This window comes from Rhodnius prolixus, unplaced genomic scaffold (genome assembly GCF_049639745.1).
Source record: "Rhodnius prolixus isolate KJV_2025 unplaced genomic scaffold, Rpr scaffold_3, whole genome shotgun sequence".
NCBI classification, from domain to species: domain Eukaryota; kingdom Metazoa; phylum Arthropoda; class Insecta; order Hemiptera; family Reduviidae; genus Rhodnius; species Rhodnius prolixus.
Window position 1 is genome coordinate 39,122,282 of NW_027411603.1, and position 19,755 is coordinate 39,142,036.

General features: G+C 30.9%; 3 protein-coding genes across 5 annotated transcripts in view; 1 reads left to right on the forward strand and 2 right to left on the reverse strand.

Moving 5' to 3' along the window:
- Setd3 (SET domain containing 3) overlaps positions 1 to 3,222 on the reverse strand; it is a 45,359-nt gene extending 42,137 nt beyond the window's left edge. For both annotated transcript variants that reach the window (XM_074124923.1, XM_074124922.1), the window contains exons 1-6: positions 3,087 to 3,222; positions 1,995 to 2,084; positions 1,704 to 1,925; positions 1,433 to 1,624; positions 397 to 461; positions 141 to 199 (exon numbers count right to left, since the gene is read on the reverse strand). In XM_074124923.1, the coding sequence (XP_073981024.1) occupies positions 141 to 199; positions 397 to 461; positions 1,433 to 1,624; positions 1,704 to 1,925; positions 1,995 to 2,084; positions 3,087 to 3,222 (764 nt within the window). The remainder of the gene's footprint in view (positions 1 to 140; positions 200 to 396; positions 462 to 1,432; positions 1,625 to 1,703; positions 1,926 to 1,994; positions 2,085 to 3,086) is intronic.
- Positions 3,223 to 3,305: 83 nt separating this feature from the next.
- On the forward strand, positions 3,306 to 5,757 carry LOC141452612 (diablo IAP-binding mitochondrial protein-like). 2 transcript variants are annotated; one of them, XM_074124926.1, is made up of 6 exons: positions 3,306 to 3,581; positions 3,657 to 3,785; positions 3,858 to 3,979; positions 5,111 to 5,246; positions 5,312 to 5,437; positions 5,508 to 5,757. In XM_074124926.1, the coding sequence occupies exons 1-6, from the start codon at positions 3,561 to 3,563 to the stop codon at positions 5,610 to 5,612; spliced, it is 639 nt and encodes a 212-aa protein (XP_073981027.1). In that variant the 5' UTR covers positions 3,306 to 3,560; the 3' UTR covers positions 5,613 to 5,757. The 2 variants fall into 2 exon arrangements, with proteins under 2 accessions (XP_073981027.1, XP_073981026.1); XM_074124925.1 differs by having other exon boundaries at positions 3,307 to 3,581; positions 3,852 to 3,979.
- A 1,876-nt stretch (positions 5,758 to 7,633) lies between these two features.
- The window catches only part of LOC141452608 (uncharacterized), a 28,986-nt gene continuing 16,864 nt past the window's right edge, over positions 7,634 to 19,755 (reverse strand). Inside the window, exons 12-17 of the mRNA XM_074124916.1 lie at positions 18,938 to 19,683; positions 13,638 to 13,881; positions 12,287 to 12,561; positions 12,079 to 12,208; positions 11,142 to 11,465; positions 7,634 to 9,844 (exon numbers count right to left, since the gene is read on the reverse strand). Coding sequence (XP_073981017.1) covers positions 9,389 to 9,844; positions 11,142 to 11,465; positions 12,079 to 12,208; positions 12,287 to 12,561; positions 13,638 to 13,881; positions 18,938 to 19,683 — 2,175 coding nt within the window. The 3' untranslated portion in view covers positions 7,634 to 9,388. The remainder of the gene's footprint in view (positions 9,845 to 11,141; positions 11,466 to 12,078; positions 12,209 to 12,286; positions 12,562 to 13,637; positions 13,882 to 18,937; positions 19,684 to 19,755) is intronic.

The window sequence follows — 19,755 nt, forward strand, 5'->3', positions numbered from 1 at the left end:
TAGAAAGAATACAAATGTGGTGACTTTATGACCTATTTTTCTTTATTATAGTGTTCTTAGACCTTTGAGAGAATGTGTTTGACTCAAGAAACATATTTAATTTAATTAAGAAAAAAAAATTTAAACAACTGACAACTTACCTATATTGCTCATAGGTAAACGAATTCTTCAGAATTTCACTAGCATGGTCGGAAGAATTCTGCAATCATCAATGAACTAATCATCTTTTTATCTCTATATATATACATATATATATAGACTCTCATATATACGACAAATCGGCAAACGACTAAATTTAAATTTTAAAATTTTTTGAGTTCATTCATTATTTAGATTAATCAAGCACTTTTATACGTTAAAATAAATTTATATCAATCTACGAAAGAGGAAATTTACCTGAAACAAATTGTACAAATATCCATATTGCCTCGCTACATTCTGACACTGTTTCATAGCTGGTTCTAGGAGAATTAAAATCATATAAATAATGGATAACATAATAGATACAATTACATTAAGTTTTTGCTTATCATCAATTTTAGACTGCAAAATAAAAGAAATATTAAATTAATTTTATCTGCATCGCTAGTTAAATATCACTTTTTTAAAAGTAAAAAGTTGACGTTTCTGTATTCTGTTTTATTAAATATGTACAACGAGTGTATCTAATGTTCCTTGTTTTAAACATTAATCTTACAGAAGAACTGACGCTATTCTTCGAATGTAATTGTGAGCGGAGAGCACAGCCTTAATAATCAAATGTGCTTATAAGTGCGCAATGGAGAATAAAATAATAAATTTAGAGAAGCAACTTTGAAATTAAAATTGCTACTGGGGTTGGATTTCAATGCAAGGGAATATACCATCCCCGAGTTGCATAAATCATGCCTCGATTTAACTGCACAGCTATGTTAAGAGTACCATCTGGCTTAGTATTTAATTAATCAAATTTAAATTCTTTAACTGTGAATTCACTGACACAAAAGTGCTAGTTCAGTTCGTGGTATTCTCATTCGGAAAAAAAGAATATAAATCGAGCAAAAGTATATGTTTTGACGTATCAGACCGAGGGTAAGTGTGATAAATTTTTCCAAATCGAATCACACCTGAAGACATATTGAGTTCTGGAAGTGCGACTTTTTTTTTTTTGCTTTGACGGTACTGGCAGCATTACGGTCCATTGTTCATTAAACTCCGCAAGTAAGCCCACTTGTTATTCTTATGGCACTATAGTTGGCCAGGCTCTTTACAGAATAACGAGCAAGATTTGGTTTTAAATTTATCTCATGAACTATTTAGATTAAATGTGATAATTACAATTCTCCATTAGTTCACCATCTTTTTTTCTTTTTCTCACTCTACCAAAAAGGCATTGTTTTCGAGCAGATTTTTTCCATTAAAGATAGAAATTTTCATGAAAAAAGAAAATTACCATGTGTAGGCGACCCTTTAAGTTCATCTAATTCTTGAAGTGTGAAATACATGACTGTGGTATAAGTAGTAGGAAGAGATTCTATATATGGCTTCCAAAACGAATCTTCTTTAACTTTTTCCAAAAGTAAGAATAATGCTAAAATTATGTTGGGCATATGGGCCAACATAGGATCATTTTTACACAAGTACTCTGCAAATACAAACTCCGTCAGTGTGAAAACTACAAATGTGATACAATCAAAAACTTAAAATTTACCAAATTTTCTCACCTAATTCACTAGTACGTGCAAATTCCGTAGTCAACATTAACTTTCGAGGTACGCAGATCAACAAATCTCCCTCCTTTATATCTTTCGCTGCTTTTAAGCCGAATCCGTAGCCATCAAATTCACCTATTTCAACACCATCTATCACAGCACCATTTTTGGACATCCAATCAGTAATTGTATCAACTTCTCTTTCTTTTTTTGTAATCGAATCTTTTATTATTCCTAAAACACATTTCAAGTAACTGGAGAATAGAGCCTGGATCACTGATGTTCTTAAATTTAGAATATTACCTGATTCTATGCTAATTATTTTGTTAAGCAGCTTTTCCATAATTATGTGATTATCCCTAATCTTTCCAGAATTTACACCAACACTCGTAACTGCAAAGAGTAAAAAAAAGTATTAGTCAGTGGATCAAAAACAATAGTATGAAACAGAACTCTTGATAAAATGGTGAGTCATGAATATACTAAATAACTTGGACGGATTCCCTTATAAAAGACACAGACCTGGATATGTACAATAAGAATATTAAATTTAAAGAAAATAGATGGGGACAACTTTGAGAGAATCTCAAAAAAATGAAAAATTCATTCAGTAAATTGTACTTCCCATTGACGCCTATTATAAGCCAAGTTGCTGTAGAGTCTCCAGCTGGAAGAAATCAAATATAAGATTTATTTCCAGAAATTTCTTGTTTTTGCGATAATGTTGTGTTCAGAGAGACCACTTTCTAGAAACCATTTTTCCTCGAAATGGATATTACCTGAAAAAACTTTTTCCACAATTTGGATGTTTGAAGAAATAAGAAAAAGTTTACAATGAGATCTTACAAAATAATGCCAAAAAAAGTTAAATTTTTACGATAAGGTTGAAAGAAAAGATATGGTTCAACGACAGTTATTTCACAATATTTCTGCTAACAACCATAAACTGTTGGTATACCAACCAAAATATCGAAACTTGTGAAGTGTATTGTGGCACAGTTGTTGGATTTATTCTCTTTGAATTAATACTCCTACACATTCCGCAGAATGGTTGATGGGAAAAAGATTTCTTTCTGAGTTGGCTTGTATCAATTTTTGATCATCGGGCGTTCTCTATTTCTTAGTAAATTAATAATTAGACTGCTGATACCTGAGGTATCATTCTTTATAAAGGCATTTTGAAACATGCGAAACTCAACTACAAATGAGGGAGGTTAAAATTGAAAATATCTTTTACAAGTTCCCGCATTTAAAATCCAACCTATTTCGACTTAAGAATAAGAGAAAAAGAGTTTAATTGTGACAGCTTCACTTAATGAGTTCAACAATATATAGTATAAGCTTCATTCTTAAATAAATTTCTAAGTGTCAGTAAATTAAAAAGGAAATATTTACCTTTGAGCAGTTTATCAACGATTTGATTTAACTCACTTCTTTTCTGGGGAGATAATTTTATAGTCTCCTCTTTAGGCCTTAAAAGTGCACTTGGTTTATTTGCTTTTGATTGTTTATTTTGTCCCTTCCTGCCCATTATTCTATCACTATTAAGGAAATAATAAAATAAGTTACACACTCCCAAGTTATCACACAATATGTAACCTTCTTGTGGTTATAATGTAACATGAAACCAGTGTTATAATCCAGTTATCTGCATGAACTTACTGAATGGGCAAAATAAGGTAGAAAATGGAAAACTATTGGAATGTTCTATCTGCAGAATAATCTGTTAACCATCGGTAAATGTATTTGTTCTGAAGATTCTGATCTCATGTATTAGACTACAGAGAATCAGTTGATATTTGTTAAGATACTTTTTTAAAGGTATACATTTTGTTTGATTTTTCTGCTCAAAGTAAAAGAACTACGTTAATGATTGCCTTAAGGAAGCTGGTATGATTATTTTTCAAAGTACTTATGTATATGCTATTGATGCATAAAAAAAAAAAAATTGTAATTTTATTTTAGGGCATTATTCGTAATTCAATTCCCAGAATCATTCGCAATAAGTTCTTTCGTGTAAGAGGAAAACCACTGTATACGTTCTTTCCTGTAGCTTTATGTGTGTCCAACAATGAAAAACTTAAAAAAATCGAGGTAAATGCGATATCATTTAAAAAAAAAATTAATTTTCGAAAATATGTTCTCAATTATGATAAGTAGTTTCAGGCTCCAAAGGTTTTGACTCATGAATATTTACTCCAGCAAGCTTCTAGTGTAGCAGTGAATGCAGCCACTCAGTTACTCACTCAGACGGTTGTTGCTATTCTTGATACTGCCGAAGACTATAAGTAAGATATTTTCAATAAATAAATATTTTGAAATTAAACATAATTTGTTCAAAACAAAATCAATCATTTAAGGTCTAGTTCGATAGACCTTTTGTTAGTTATGTACTTTGTACAAGCTTTCAAGGATTCACTTACATGGAGCAATCGTAAATCTGGCGCGGCGGCTTGCTTCCATAAAGTTGTGAAATAAATATTTTACAAATTACATTCTTCTTTTTGTTCTATCTGATAAGCATTGTGGAATGTTCATCAAATTATGAATGGATGGAAAACCAAATAGAGGGGAACTAAACTTGTACCCCTTTATTTTTTATTGCTACGGTTTAAAGGTCAAATTAAGGCTATTTTATGTGATTTACCAATTAGCTAAATTACCACATATCTCTTTCTGCTTAACTATCTGAGAAAACATTTTGGTTTAGAGAAAAACTTGAAATGGTCAAGCGTGTTTCTTGAATGTTATTGCTTATATGTGAGTAGCATCAAAAGTTGATGTGAATTAAGTTTATCAAACATTCCTGATTTCTAAAAAAAAAAAAAAAAGAAAAAAGAAAAAGTTTAATAGGTTATTAATAACAGATTTTTCTGTTATTTTGATAATTTGTTTTTATTGAGGAGCTGAAGGTTGGAAATAAGCTAACAAAACGTTATTGCTTTTCAATGGTCTTCAACATACCCAAACTTAAAGGTCGACTTAAGAAAGTATTCCACACTCATATGTAGAATAATCTTTTCTTTTCCTATTTTATGTGACATTGTGGCCAAATACGATGAGATTTGTCTCTATACTCTACTTCCCCTTTGTCAGAGCCTTAATCCTTATATCCTATTGACACTTTTTCAGAGAAAAGGTCCCGTAGCTTTCCCAGAAAAATTTAAGCTGCCTCTTTTAACGTTACATTATTGGTCAGCTGAGATAATTGATAAGTGCAACTTCTTGGAATATAGTACTCCCAGCTAAGCTCTAGCTCATTTATATTTTCACAACGTATACTTTTAAAACGATTCTTATAAGAGATTCTTTAATGGAAATGTGTTAGATCCGCAGAGGATTTGGCTTCACAATCTGATTTAGCCTGAAATTAAATGTAATCCATCTCGGATCTGATCTAAAAATTTAATATCTTTTAGACTTGCGCTGTTAGATTTAATTTCTCTTTTACGAGAAAGCAAAGAAGTCTTTGGTGAAAATAGAATACAAGAAGACTTATCAGACTTGATAATTGCAACAAGAGCGAAAACAGATGATTTCAAAAACCAATTAATAGTAAGTAATCTCATGTTACAATCTATTTTAACGTTAAAACAAAAATTTTCAACTTTTTTTTTTAGCAACTAGAAACCTTGTTAAATTATGTTGAAAAAGTTGTCGTGTCGACTGCTGAAACATCTTTTCTATCTGGTGCAGAATTTGTTTCCACAAGTCTCAGTGAACGTCTCTATTCAGCAAAAATCCAGGTAAGTTCTTTAACGTCTACATGAAAACTCAACAAAGCAAAAAACAAAGAAATCCTTCATTATTTTTTAGGTGGATGAAGTCATGAGAAATATTAAAGTTCTAGAAACTGAGTTTTTGAGTCTACAGAAAGAAGTAATAATTGAAACGACTGAATGTGACAAGAATAGTTTTTGAATTGTAAATCTATTGAGTAAAAACCTTAGTACATTATTTACACACCAGAATTATAATTTTTCTTAAAAAAATTGATAAAAATAAATCTTGATATATTGTGATTGTGAATAACTTTTTGTAATGTATAATATATGTATTTTTAATATTTCATTCTCTTACTCTGTATTGTTATCCTGCAGATTATCTATTTTGAATTTTCACTTAAAATATCCGTTTGAGGTCCACTGAGTCTGAAAAAGTGGTTTTTACAAATTGATCTGTGTGTGAATCCATCTTAACTCAAAAACTACCAGTCGTATTAAGAACTTAGACATTTACGGTTCCGTGGCACCAGAATGCATTATTTATTCAATTTTTACTGTAGAGATTTTTCACTTTTTTTGAGATATTCTCAAAAATACTCTTAGGTTTTTTGGAACTTTGTATGACTTCATAAGTCATATTATGAAGTGGGTTCCATGCTCCATTTCAGTATTATCTTTTATAAACTTAATCACGTTGGTAAGAATTAAAAGTAATTATTGTTTTGAATAAGAGAAAGTCGGGCAAATGTTCCCACCAAATTTTGAATCCTACATAATGTAATACTTGTTTCTGTGCGATTTTTGATCTTGAACTTATTATAATGACCCATTTTTTTTTATGAACGAACTTGAAAAGAGAAGTTCTCAGAGCAAATAACCTATAATAAACATACTATGTCCACTGCCTGGATGAGAGATTAAATGCACAGAAATGGTACTCAAGTCCCCCTTGTTGATGATAAAGACAGGCTCTCTACCGAGAACCCCCTTAGATTCCTCCTGCAAACTTGAATGTTGACAGACCCTTAAAAATTCTGGAGTCACCCTGCAGATACCTTTCAAGGACATTTTGGGCCGATGCACACTAGGCTTTGGTTCTTAAGAGTGTAAAGTAGTAAAGTAAGTAAATTAAAGTAATCGCCTATTTTTTCAGGCGGGGCTTAACGTCCAACTACCAATTAGGTGTCGTGGACGGAGGCGACTAGCAAACATACTTTACTGTAAATTTCTTTTATTAACCATTAAATAAAATCCAAGGCCTAAGACCGGGAATCGAACCCAGTACCACAATACATATTAGCGTCGCAGGTCTCGCCTCTAACCCGCTCGGCTACCGTGGCGCCTAAGAGTGTAAAGTAATTAAGGACTCTGTCTCAGTCATTGACCAAAAATTACCCCAGTATCTTCTATTCTCAGTTTAGTTGCCCACATTCATCATCACTCAACATGAAAAATGTCCCAATTTAATATTTCTGACTAGAGTCATCGGAATGGATCTCGGAACACAAAATTCTGGGCGCGACCCATATTCGTGTGATGGAATTCTTTCTTCTTATAAAATTTAAGAAAAACGAGAAAGCAAGATATCGGAAGGTGCCAGAGAAAAAACTTACCATACCCGGGGTTCGAAGAAAACTCTAGTTGTAAAATGTAACTAACTCGTCACATAATTCATTTTTTGAACATTAAAGTGGTAGACGCATATTGCTATTAAATCGATGGACATTAATAAAGTATTCTCTTACAGTAATTCCATCTGTAGACATTGTTGGTCCATTGAATATTGAGAACGAATACTTCGTACTTGGCCATCTAATATATAAACGTGACATTTTGTTACAGACTTTTTATCAATGAAAGTGTGATTTTATTTCCAAATCATTTATTCATTAACTGAAGAAAACTCTACTGTGATTAGTTTAGAAACCTCTCTTCCAATATAAAAATGGTTACCATCGTTCTTGACCGAAACTTAAAGCAAATGATGTGTGTCATTTTATCTAAGTGTTAACTATGCCATCAGAAATATTAAATTATTAGGAATACATCCACTTTTACTGGTGTAGGAATACTTTAGTCTTAATAATTTTGATTAATTAATGAAGTTGAAAAACAGAATAAACATGGATACTTCATGACTGGCTGCTTCACATCATGGGAAAATTAGCCTCAACGTCTTAAAAAACATCAATAAAATAAAAAGTTTTAAAAACCTGATCATGCATAAAAATTTTCTATTATTTAAATGCTAAATTTACAAAGCAAAGCCTATTATTGTAACATGTAACTATACTGACACTTTTTACATAAAGTTCCTAGAAAAGTAACAATAACTGCTGTATAATAAAAAAAAAATTTCTCCTACTGGGCGTAAGAGAAATTGAAAAAACAGAACCAAATTTAAATAACTATATGCAATCTCTTATTTTTAAAAACAATAGTTTAAGATATCAATCACCGAATCCCCTACTTTTTTTTGTACTCTTTGTAGAAAAATAATTTGGATAATTCCACAGTAAAGTATCAATTATCAATTGCAAATTTTTTAAGAATGTATTTAAATTTTGATATTTCTGTATTAAATGAATATATTGGTATTAAAATTAATAAACTGCCAAATTAGTACATATAAATAAAATTTACTATATTTAATTTTTGTTGAGCCACAGAATTGCAAGAACAAAAGTTTTTCTGATTGTAATTGAGTTAAAAGAAAAACTAACTGAAAGAGCAACTTTCCAATTCATTTTTTTTTTTTTTTACAACAATCTATCCAAATTCTGTGAAATATTAATCTATTCTGAATATTTTATAGTAAACGAACATTGAACCGTTCTCTTAATAAAACCGGCATTACCCTATAATGAACAATTTATAAATATGTATGTATTTATATTATATATAAAAGTAATTTATATAAAGAAAATATAATAGAACAAAAAATAACTACAACAATTGTAATGTAAAACGACAAATAATACCAGCTTTACATTAAATATAATTTTAATGATCTCTAGAAAAAAAAATATGTATATTGAATTTGTTTATGGGGGGGAACAACACATTAATTATACTAATTAATTGCTATATATATATGTGTGTGTGTGAAAATGTATTCTTTTTATAATATATAAAATTTTTATATACAAGTTTTTTCTAACATTAAAACAAAAGTCAAAAATGGGAACAAGTCATAATAGAGTCCAAATATTCAATTTCTTTCCATTTCTACATTAACACATTAGACGAATGTAATAAATAAAAATAATAAAAGGACAGAATAAGGAAAAAAAAAAATAACTAAAGCATAGCTTGGCATGCCCACGAGTCAGTTTGTACCGCTGTTTTTTTTTTTTTTTTCTTTAAATTCACGAATTCACTTCTACAACAAAATAAAATATTTATGTACGATATACATGTTTTAGCTTTATATAATTTTTAAGTAAAATCTCACAATTAAAATGCCCAGATGCCTTAATTTTATTTGGTTATTACTAAGAAATGATTTAATGATTACAAAAATAATTTTTAACATTTTAATGGTAATTGTAGTTGTTTGTTTTTTCTTCTAGATTTCGAAACTGATTTTTTGAAGAATCTTTTACAAAAGGGCACAAATGAAAAAAGGTCTTTCAATGCATTTTATAAATTTGCTTTTTACAAAGTAGGGTCTTCTTGTGCCTTACCATTATAATTTTACAACTGGGCAACAGAGGCAATGCCTACACAAAACCAAAACAAAAATAAATAAATTAAAAAATTAATAAAAATCTTGTCCACTTGTGATCTGTTTATGGTCACTTAATATCTCTTTCTCTTTTTAATATTTAAGTATAAATTGTTTTAAAAATAAGACTCAAGAATTAATATTCACTTCACTAAATGTATCCATTAACCATTTACAAGAAATTAAAACTTAAACAGCTTTTTTGTTTTAAATAACTTAGAAAATAATACCACTAATGTCTTAATTTAATTTGTAGCGGCTGGGCTATCGGTAACTGTCTGCCGCCAGGTGGCACTAAACGGAACCTTTAATATTTTTATTTTAGTATTCGGCAATAATGTCGAGAGCACCTTCTGCAATTTTGGCAACGCTAGTATATCCACTTGTGAAGTGTTCTTTTCATCTCTGTTTGTCTCTCTTCCTAATAAATGTGTAACTTCTTCATCAGGGACATCAGAACCACTTGATGTATTACACTCAGATAGTGGTTTTAAAATAGGTATACTATCACCAGCTCCAGGCTTCTTCATTGCTGGAACGCTTCCTCCTTTCCCAGCGCCACCATTTTTCTGTCCTTCTACTTGATCAATGAACAGATCTGTGACGCGCAATAGTTCTAAAGTCAGACCCCATATAAAGTAAGTTAATGTCTGACTCAGTTTGCTGACACCTCCCATAACCACATGATTTGTAGTTGCGGACTGTAATTCAAATATTCTTATCAGTAAAATATAATACTTTTTAGAAGACATTCAAAGTAATTGAAAAATAGTTGTACACAAAATGAAAAATAGCAAAATGGGGTAGGTATAGCTGATTTCAATTGAACTGAGATCAATCCGCATCAATCAAGATCTTAAAATGTTTTACAAATAAAATTAAGAAGAACGTAGCAAGCTAAAGTAAAAATAACTAAAAAATATTCTGTCATGACATTAAAAGCATTTATGGGCATTCAAGGACAAAAAGTTGTACTTTTTAGGAATAATTTAAAAATTCACGTTGAATAATAATGAGGCTCTTGAAAAAGAATGTTCATTGTTCATTTGTAAACTACAAATGCTTAATAATTCAGTTATTCTCATTAAAAAAAAAAATCTTCCGTGAAGACGTCTATACTTCCAGACGTCAGGAGTCTCAACATACGCTCCAAAACGGATGTCTCAAGAGGCAATGAAACTTTCATGGTGGTGTATTTGACAAACATATGTTCGAACAAAATTCTTTTATTACAATATGTAGATATACTAGAAAATTTAGAAGATATAAAAAAACGTAACGCACATAAAATGTTGGAAATAAAAAAAGAAAATATTAACTCTCAATGCAAACCAAGAGATCTGAAATTTTCCAGACTACCATGGGGAAATTACTGACAGTTAAGAATTCTGTCTTTTCTTTTTTCTACTGGAATCTGTCTAAAGTTCCAGAAAATTTTTTTCTATTTGACAAGATTGATGTCTGGTACCTCTTGAAATCGTATAATCTTTAGGAAATTTAGAAGTAAAGCAGGAAAATAGATTGGTCCCTCTATCCAGTACAAACTAATTCTAGGCAATCGCAAAATTATTTCCGTCATAATTCGGTGTAAAGTCGATATTTCTATGTGTATATTATGATATGACGACCTGTAGTTACGCGTATGCCCGAAACCGTTCAGTACAGCACGTACAAAAAAGATCGTCATGAAAAATGACCTCTGATGTTTTTACAACAATGTGAAGTGACAACAAAATACCTACCAATGTAAAAGTCTTTTTTGAGATGTTAGAGAAAATATGCCATTAAATAAAATTAATTTAATGGGAAAGGAAGTATGACCTTAGTAAATATTTTGACATAAAATTTCAACGTCAATAAATTATTTAAGCGATTTTACATTAATGGTTGAAACGCAAATGAAAATACCACTTTTACAAAAAAAAAATCATGAGTAATAAGATAGTTAGAAACAGCAATATTATAAAAGACAATAAACAAAATGTATACATTATTTACCTGTGTAACGTAAGTAGGGATTATTAACAGAGTTTTCAGATTCGTACACTGGCCAATTGCCACATCAAATCCTGGTTTGATATCAAAATTAATCAATTCTAACTGCACAAGATTAGGAAGATTTGCAACAGCTTGTAAAAATTTAGCTGTAGGACAATTTCCTTGTCCTTTTTCAAGCCTAAGTCTTTTTAAACTGGTCAATTTTACTAAAGCTTCAGTAGCAATAGTATCAGGCAAATTCGTACATTCGCCTAATTCTAAACTTTCAAGATTATCAGGCAATACATCTTCAATACCATTCAAGTTCTTTATGGTTGTTAGGGCCTTGAAAAAAATTAAAAATAATTAAATAATGTAAATATAATTGTCTTCACAATTGTCAGTTGAACGTAAAGTCCGCCTGAAAAAATAGGCATTACTTTACTTTATAATTGTACCTTTTAACACTGATACACCTATTAACAATGACTAAAAATAATTGATTCCTTAGGGTTTTCACTTAGTGTACACGTTAACAAACGAAAATAACAAAATAGCTATATTTTGTTCTATTAAATTCTTGAGAGCAATGGGATTAAGCTTGGCGTTGGAAAGTAGAATGTGGCGTGGATTTCTGTGCGTGATTCGCTTCCATTGATTGCTTAAGTTCTTAAATAAAAATTTTAGTTATCGTTCATGGCATTTTTAGTTAAACCGTTCAAAAGTTTCGAAGTGAGTTCGCAAATTAAAATATTTAAAATTTCCTATTATGAAAAAAAAGATTATTATTTTTTATTTATTCTTGTTAGTAAAGGTAAACCTTAGGAGGATAATTTTTTAGATGCAGTGGTATTCTTTAACTTTACACAAGAATTTCATACAAATTGCCAGAAGGAACAACTCATTTTAATCATAATAAAACATAGGAACATAAAATAATAGACCTTGTCGAACTTACCAAATGTCTAAGTTGCTTCAGTTTTTTCAGTTCAGACACATTCACTAAATCAATTCCACCGATACTTTTAATCTTTAACTCAGTTAGATTTGTACATTTTGCACAACAAGATAAATCTAACTCGGCCCCCCTGGAAATAAAAATAAAAAATCGATTTAGAAGTAAACAAAATCATTTATTTCAAATAAAAATAGAGAAATTACTCTACCTAATTGCTAAGGTCACCAAAGATTTAAGCTGAGGGCATGCAGCCGTTACTATTTCTACAGCTTGAGGTGTACAACGTCCTAGATCAATCTTTGTGAGAGATGGTAAATTTGTTACAGCTTTTCCTAGCTCAACCCACATTTCAGCAATAGCTTCTGGTGTTTCTGGTAAAAGCATTTTTCTTAAATCTAAAGCTTTTGTACTCCGTAAACGTAGTGCTCTTCCAAAACCATTCCAATCACGCACCATTGAATTTTTCATCCTTACTGTAGACCACTGGAACAATAATTGAAATAAAATAAAATTGAAAGAGAGATTTGTTTATATAAAAAGAATTCAAATTAAATATTTTTTTCAAGTTCTATCGAACGTTAAGCGGGCCGCCTTTAGAGATGCTGTACAACGTGCAATTCGGTGAGGACGTGTCGTCCAGGCGTATTAAGGTTTTATATTAGTTACTGGATGGATGTAGGTAAATTTGTTGGTAGTTGGTAGGTCTGCAGTAGAAGGCTGTTTTTGTTTAGTTCTTCTTGGTAAGTATTTGCAAAAATTAAAGATCGATAATCCAAAATACAGTACAATCGCCAGCCTAGGTTTTAATTTGGCTCTAAAGATGATAATCAAGGACATCACGACACGAACTACAGGACCACGGAACCTATGTAATTAATACCTCCAAATACTGGCCACCTGGATGATTGGGTGTTACAATACACTGACGAGCAAAAAAAAAAGAAGGACGTTCTTGGGCTTCTAAGGGCTGCAAACATGTGGATTTCGTCATAAATCAGGACGACGAAGAGTGCCCAAAAACTTGACTTTGACTTCTGTACCATTCTAGGGTTGGGAGAATTCAACTTCACGGCTCGAAAACTACTTTCTCTAATTAAGAATATAGAGGATCATGGTATCTTTGGCTTGATCAAATACATGATAAACAGCCTTACATTTGAATAAAATAAAAAAACGAAACAAAACCAAAAATCAGGCTTTACAAGGCTCGCCCAGATCTAATGTTCTTTGCTTAGCTAGGCTATACCCTAAGAAAAGACACCGACACAAAAATACTGATAAGAGGTACGTTTCTGTCTGGAAATACACCAAATTAGATTAAGGTTTGATCTTTCTGTGCACTTCCTTTTTACATTATTCTGATCGCATACATTTTAAACACAAACCGAACATTTTTCCTGTTCTGGAGATTCTAAAATGTTTATTTTCTACAAATACCCAGAATAGAAAATTTTGTCGGGTTGCTACACTTATGTAGTGAGTAGCAAGAAAAAATGAAAAAAAAAAATCTAAAGAGTAAATAAATAAAATCAAATTAATAATATTACAAAAATACATACAAGAGATTCATGATGAGCAATCATTTCAAACGCCTTGGACACACAACTAGCTCGTAGAAGTTCATGGACTTTCAAAAATTGAAATGCATGTAATAGGACAGTAAATCCAACATTAAGATTCATCATAAAATTAGGCGGAGAAAGACTGCTTTCTTGAGCAATATCCCTTCGTTTAATTTTCTTCTCCGGTGGAGGCGATGACCCTTCCGTTGGTGAATCGCCCACCCTTTTAACACCGTTGGTCCTGAAACATTTAAAGTAAATTAAAACAAATTTTGTAACGCACCAATTTTTGTTTTTTAAATTATTAATATTTAAAAAAAAAAAATTAAAATTGCACAAGAAACAAACTTTATTTTTTTTAATAATCTAAAAATGGCCTTAAACCGTGTAAAAAAAGGGCAAAACTTGGTTTTGAAATATTAAAGGAATGGAACAGAAGGGAGTAGTTGCAGGGATAAACCAAGGAACAGAACAGCTTAATAATCTGAAAAATAAATAATATTTTTATCAAAATTTTTTTTTACGTATTTAATTATTATTTATGAAATAAAAAGACCAACAATCAAAAAATATAATTATAACAAAAGAATAGACCTATTTTTATTTATGTATCGATGAAGTTGATTTTAGCCTACAGATGCTCTCAGATTCATCCATCAATTGATCTAAGCATTAATAATTGGATACATTAACAAAAAGTTATTCCTTCTACAATTATTTAAAAAAAAAATAGCATCATCTTGAATGAAATATCAAGTGGTACCTCCGTTTGGGAAAAAAAAGACACCAACAAACACACAAAAGAAAATAATATCAAGAAAATGTACAAATTCTGATCCTATCACACATTTTACCATTCTTATTTCTCAAGAACAACTTTCCATTCTGAATGCAAGCTTTAGATCATTTAAAGTTATTAATAAATCGGGGTGTTATTAACTATTTGGCAAAATGTACAGATTTCAATTTTTCATAAATTAAATAAACGTTACCGTGATCTTAAATTATAGATATAAAATACTCGTTCATTATGAGTACACAAGTACAAGAAGATAGTTCTTAAACGATTCCAGTATGTATCTGAGGCAGAATCATCATGATTCTTCTAATCTATTTCAATGTTTTATTACTATGGTATTTGCTATTTATACTGAAGAAATGAATGAAACAAGTTTTTTTCTTTAAATCTGGACCAATTTAGTAATGAAAATTTCCAAAGTATTAAGGTGAGAGCAAATATGTATTTAAGTATTTATAATTTTCAACGTTTCGATAAATACACACGATGAATTTTTTAAGGACTTAAAAATATACACAAATGGGGAAATGGGTTTGTTTGAAATATTGTACATACATAAATATTTAGAGAATGAGAGAATTGAAATGGTCGTTTATGAACAGTACATCATATTCTTTTAATTAATACTTTTCTCGAACGGTATTTATACGTATATTACACTTATTTAAGTATGAATAGAAATACTATGCGTATGTAAAATTTTGTGTTTGTATGTGACACACAAGAAAACCCATTTGAGCTATTCTTAAGCCTTGCAAAGATTTAATCTTAGAAGAATCGTTGGCAATCATAAATTACGATTTAAAAAAAAGTAAATCTTTTCTTTTATCGGAAATTATTAGTTTAACTTAAAACACATTTAACTTAATTTAATGTCAGTTTTACAAAAGGATCAAATAACTAGAATGTGTCTTGTTAGTTTGAAGAAGAGCATATCTCTTTCCCTCGATGAAAAAGTGTTCAAATTTAAAGTTCTATAAACAAGTCCAAAAATAAATAAATAAATAATAATAATCTGAGATTTTATGAATGATGGTGATGGAATAATATTTATCGACAACTTGTTCTTTCAACAGTCTTACTGAGATTTCGCGCATTTTTAAGGATCAAAGGATGCTCTATGTTCTTTACTTGGTGATGTCCAAATAATAAAAATATTCCACTAATACAAAAATCAAATCTCCAAATTCAAATCTGAAGTGTGAGTGAAAAATAAAGAGTGAAATAAATTTGTCTATATTTACGTCCAATAAATATTTATGAATTATCAACAAAAAAATAGAAAAACCACAAATTTTCCTTTTTCAATATTCGTTAAAACAATTGAAATAAATAACAACATTCACTGTTCAGCATTAGTAACTAATTTATTAGCGAGGTTCAAAATTGGAATCTTTCACTTTTAAAGCATATAAAACTCATAAACCACTCAAGTTTGTGCGTTTGTTAGCATTGGTTTTCGCTTACGGACACTTTAGAGTTTGCTCCATACTTTTGGCAATATTGGATACAAAGTTCTATTTCTTGATTATTCTCTTAACTAAATACATTAAAAAAAGGTACACACTTCTACTTTCTTGCAATTAAGGAAATGTCCCATTGTATATAATAAGTATAATTGAAAAGCATTAATAAATTTTATTAAATTAAAAGCTTGGAATCTTAAATTAAAATTAAATTATAAAATGCATTAGCAATCCCTACTACAATCAAAGGAGAAATAAATATTAGAAATTATATAACTTCATTGTACTAGGGATGGGATTAGATCAGTTGTTAGCTAGCATACTGAATTCCAACTCGGAGGGAGACTCCGGGTTCGAATCCAGCTGCCTGCCCGTAGATTTTCTCTTCCTACGATCTTCTAACAGCTCACAGTTCGGTGATGGACAGTGTAGTATTAAATACAATATCACTTCTTGCTAATATAAAATTTGATAGGAAATGAATAAATGTTTTTCACCTTGCTTGCAAAGACAAATTAAGTTAAAGTTAAATTAAGTTAAGACAAACTAAAATACATAATTTTAGACTTTTTTCAAAAATTCTATAAAAAAAAAAAATCTAAATCAAAAAAGACTTCTAAAAGCATAACTGAGAAAGAAATAACTGAGAGTGCTTTCGAGAGAGTCTTGGCTAAGAGAAAAGTAAATAAAAGCACAGGAGGCAGTATTTTTAACCGATTGGTTCAGCATCTAGTTTATACGGCGCTTATAACAAGTTCGACAGCCTCGACAAAAAACGCATTTATAGTATTAAAGAAAAAGTACCCACTTATGGGTTTTAGGTCCACACCGAGAAATCAAAATATATGTGGTAAGTCTAGAAAAGCAAGGAGATTTAGAGATCTGATAGTCGGGTAACCCCGTTTCGAAGGAATGACAATATTTAAATATTTAGGAGCTACCCTCACGTCCAAGAATTAGGTTAGCGACGACATTAACAGCAGAATTTCGGCAGGTATCTCGATAAGAAGCATGCTCTACAATAAGCATGTCTTCAGACCGGCGAAGTCACCATATATCAGTTCTCTGACCTCTACTGACGGATTGCAGATGAGCTGAGGTTGAACTACTGGGAGAGGAATTTTACGTTGTATTTATGGCCCAGCAGTTGCAAGTGTACTGTCTTCGTAAAAATGGTGAATTGTATCAATTTTCTATATCGAAGAAATACTTGTGCCCGCCATAAAAGTAGTTTAGTTAACCTCCACAGAATGAGTGAGGAAAGAGCCCCAGGAAAGGTCTTCAATAGACATGTAGGAACTCGAAGACCTAGAAGACTGCCAAAGGTTGCCCTGCATTGGCTGCAAATGTGTTTAAGACGGGCGTCGGACGTCTGACATTGATAAAGAAGAGGCACGGACAGAGATAGTTGGGACTAAAGAAGGCCATGGTTCTGCAAGGGCTGTAGCGTAGAAGGAGGATAAAAAAAGAAAGGAGTCTATGCCACAAAGCACAATCAAAATTATAAATTTAAATTGTAAGTTACCAAAAGAATTTTTTGGCAAATTCATTAGAAGATAAAATTGTCTGCCTTATTGCACTGAAAAAAGAACTAATTAATCTCATAATCAGCTGACATTAACAGCTGAAATTGTCGTTTTTGAGATCTACTTCTTAAGACAAAGTAAATGGAAACTCGCCCAAGGAAAGGAGTACAGAATCGGACAAGATATTTACAAGTTGCAACTAATGTAAAATCTGAGCATATTAATACTAGTTCATAAACTTGATATAAATGTAACTGAGGTCAGAAATCTAGTTCACGAAGTGATCTAGTAGTTGAAGAATTGATTATATTTTAAATGTGATTTTTTGAAATTGTAAAAAAATAATAATAATAAAAGAATTTGATCACATTAGATCAACCGGAAATGACGCCATGGTAGGTAATTGACTGACTTTTCAGTTAGTTGTATTTTTTTAAATACAACACACACACAATTTTTTATAAAATTGTCTATGCTCTCCGTAAATCTCTTTCATTTGAAACGTACTCTCTGAATAATTCATTCTAGTTTCTATGGATGGCGGTTTCCCATAATCGTATCCACTTGTAGTATGGCTATATATATTAAGATCGAAAACAATAGACATTTAATGCAAATCTCCTGTTCGAAGAGAAGTTGGCAATTAGCAGTAAGAGAAAATGATTACACCTCCATCTTAGTTAGACAGAGAGTGTTTACAATCTTCTTTCTAGTCTAAATTGGAGGAAATTAATACTAATACTACTAAATTTTCTTCGTTACGAAAAACGAAATCAGCAACTAATAATAGTTAAATAAAGAAGAAGAAAAAAATCAATAACTTTTTAATTAGTATATTATTAAATTAATCCACAGAATTTTTCTCGGAGGGAAAATAATTAATTTTATAAATGTGCTGATATTAACTAGAAAGTATAAGTTGCAAGTTTTGTTTTGCATAAAGCAATTACTAATAATTACATAATTTTTTATTTTAACACAATATTTAGTTACATTTAGAAAAATAATAACAATCACACCCAAAAATAAATGTGGGGTTTGTAACAAAAACCAATCAACTCAATAGTAATCTTACACCTGAGCACCAAGCCAATCCTTCAATTTACATGCATTCTTCCAAATTACCTCTCTGAGCAATTCAACAATTTTACCTTAAATCATGCTTAAAAAAAGTTATATAGAAAGTATAAAAGTTATAAAATAATACAATAAAATTTACCTTACTGAAGAATTTACCTTACATAGTCCATAACGAAGAGACATAACAGAAATATATGCTTAAGAGTAATAATAGAAAAAACTTACAGCATGGTGTTTGCCTGACCAGCTTTCTATTTCTGATAATAATCAGAGTATCAAGTGAATCAAAAATAACATTTTATTACTTACTAGGAGATGTAGTTTATTCGGATTGCATTATAAGTTTTAAGAACTTCAACTAAACACAAGGTAAATAACTACAAAAAAAAAAAAAAAAATATTTGCAGTTAACAAATAAAAACTCACTGAGTAATAGCTAGAGGCTGAGATCCTGGGGTGTATGGTGTAACAGCCTGTATTGAATGATTGATAATGGTAGCTTGCGGATGGGCAGGTTCATTAGTAGTCTGTTGGAGAGGAAAAGGTACGAGGAATAGGCCATGTGGATTTACGGGAGGTGCTTGTGTCGATACTACAAATGTTCCTGGAGCTGTAGCTACTAGATTAGTTAAACCTGGTGTTGTACAGTTATCACCACCGCTTACAATTGCAGTTGTTGTTGACGAAGGTCCAGTTGATGTTCCACTCACTTGTGCAGTATTAACGCCACCGCTCTGATTAGACACATTAACAACATTGTGCTTTGGTACAAATACATATGTTCGTCCATTTAATGTAAGCAAACTCTGTGGTACAGCATCAATAGATGTACTATTCGTTATATTTAAACTAGTATTTGTTGATGGTGCAATTGTTGTAACAGTACCACTTCCAGATGTTTTTACACTTCCTGCATTCGAACTAGATGAAACTGTGTTCGCACCACTAGGATTATTGTTATTATTATTATTGTTGTGGGCGCCGGATGATACTTGAATACTAGAAGAATGTGGTAACCATGTGGTCAAGGCACCAACTATTGACTGTGTTCGAGGTACTGAAATAACTTTTACATCTTTCTTAGGTGGTGAAGGTACTTTAGCAGCATTAGGAAGCGGTGCGTTCGGTTGTTGAAACTGAGATGTCATTTGTTTCTTTAAAACTTGGCAATTCTGCAAAAAAGAAAAATTAAATTAATAAAAAGAATGCAATTAATTGATGACAACAAAATTGATTAATATTAA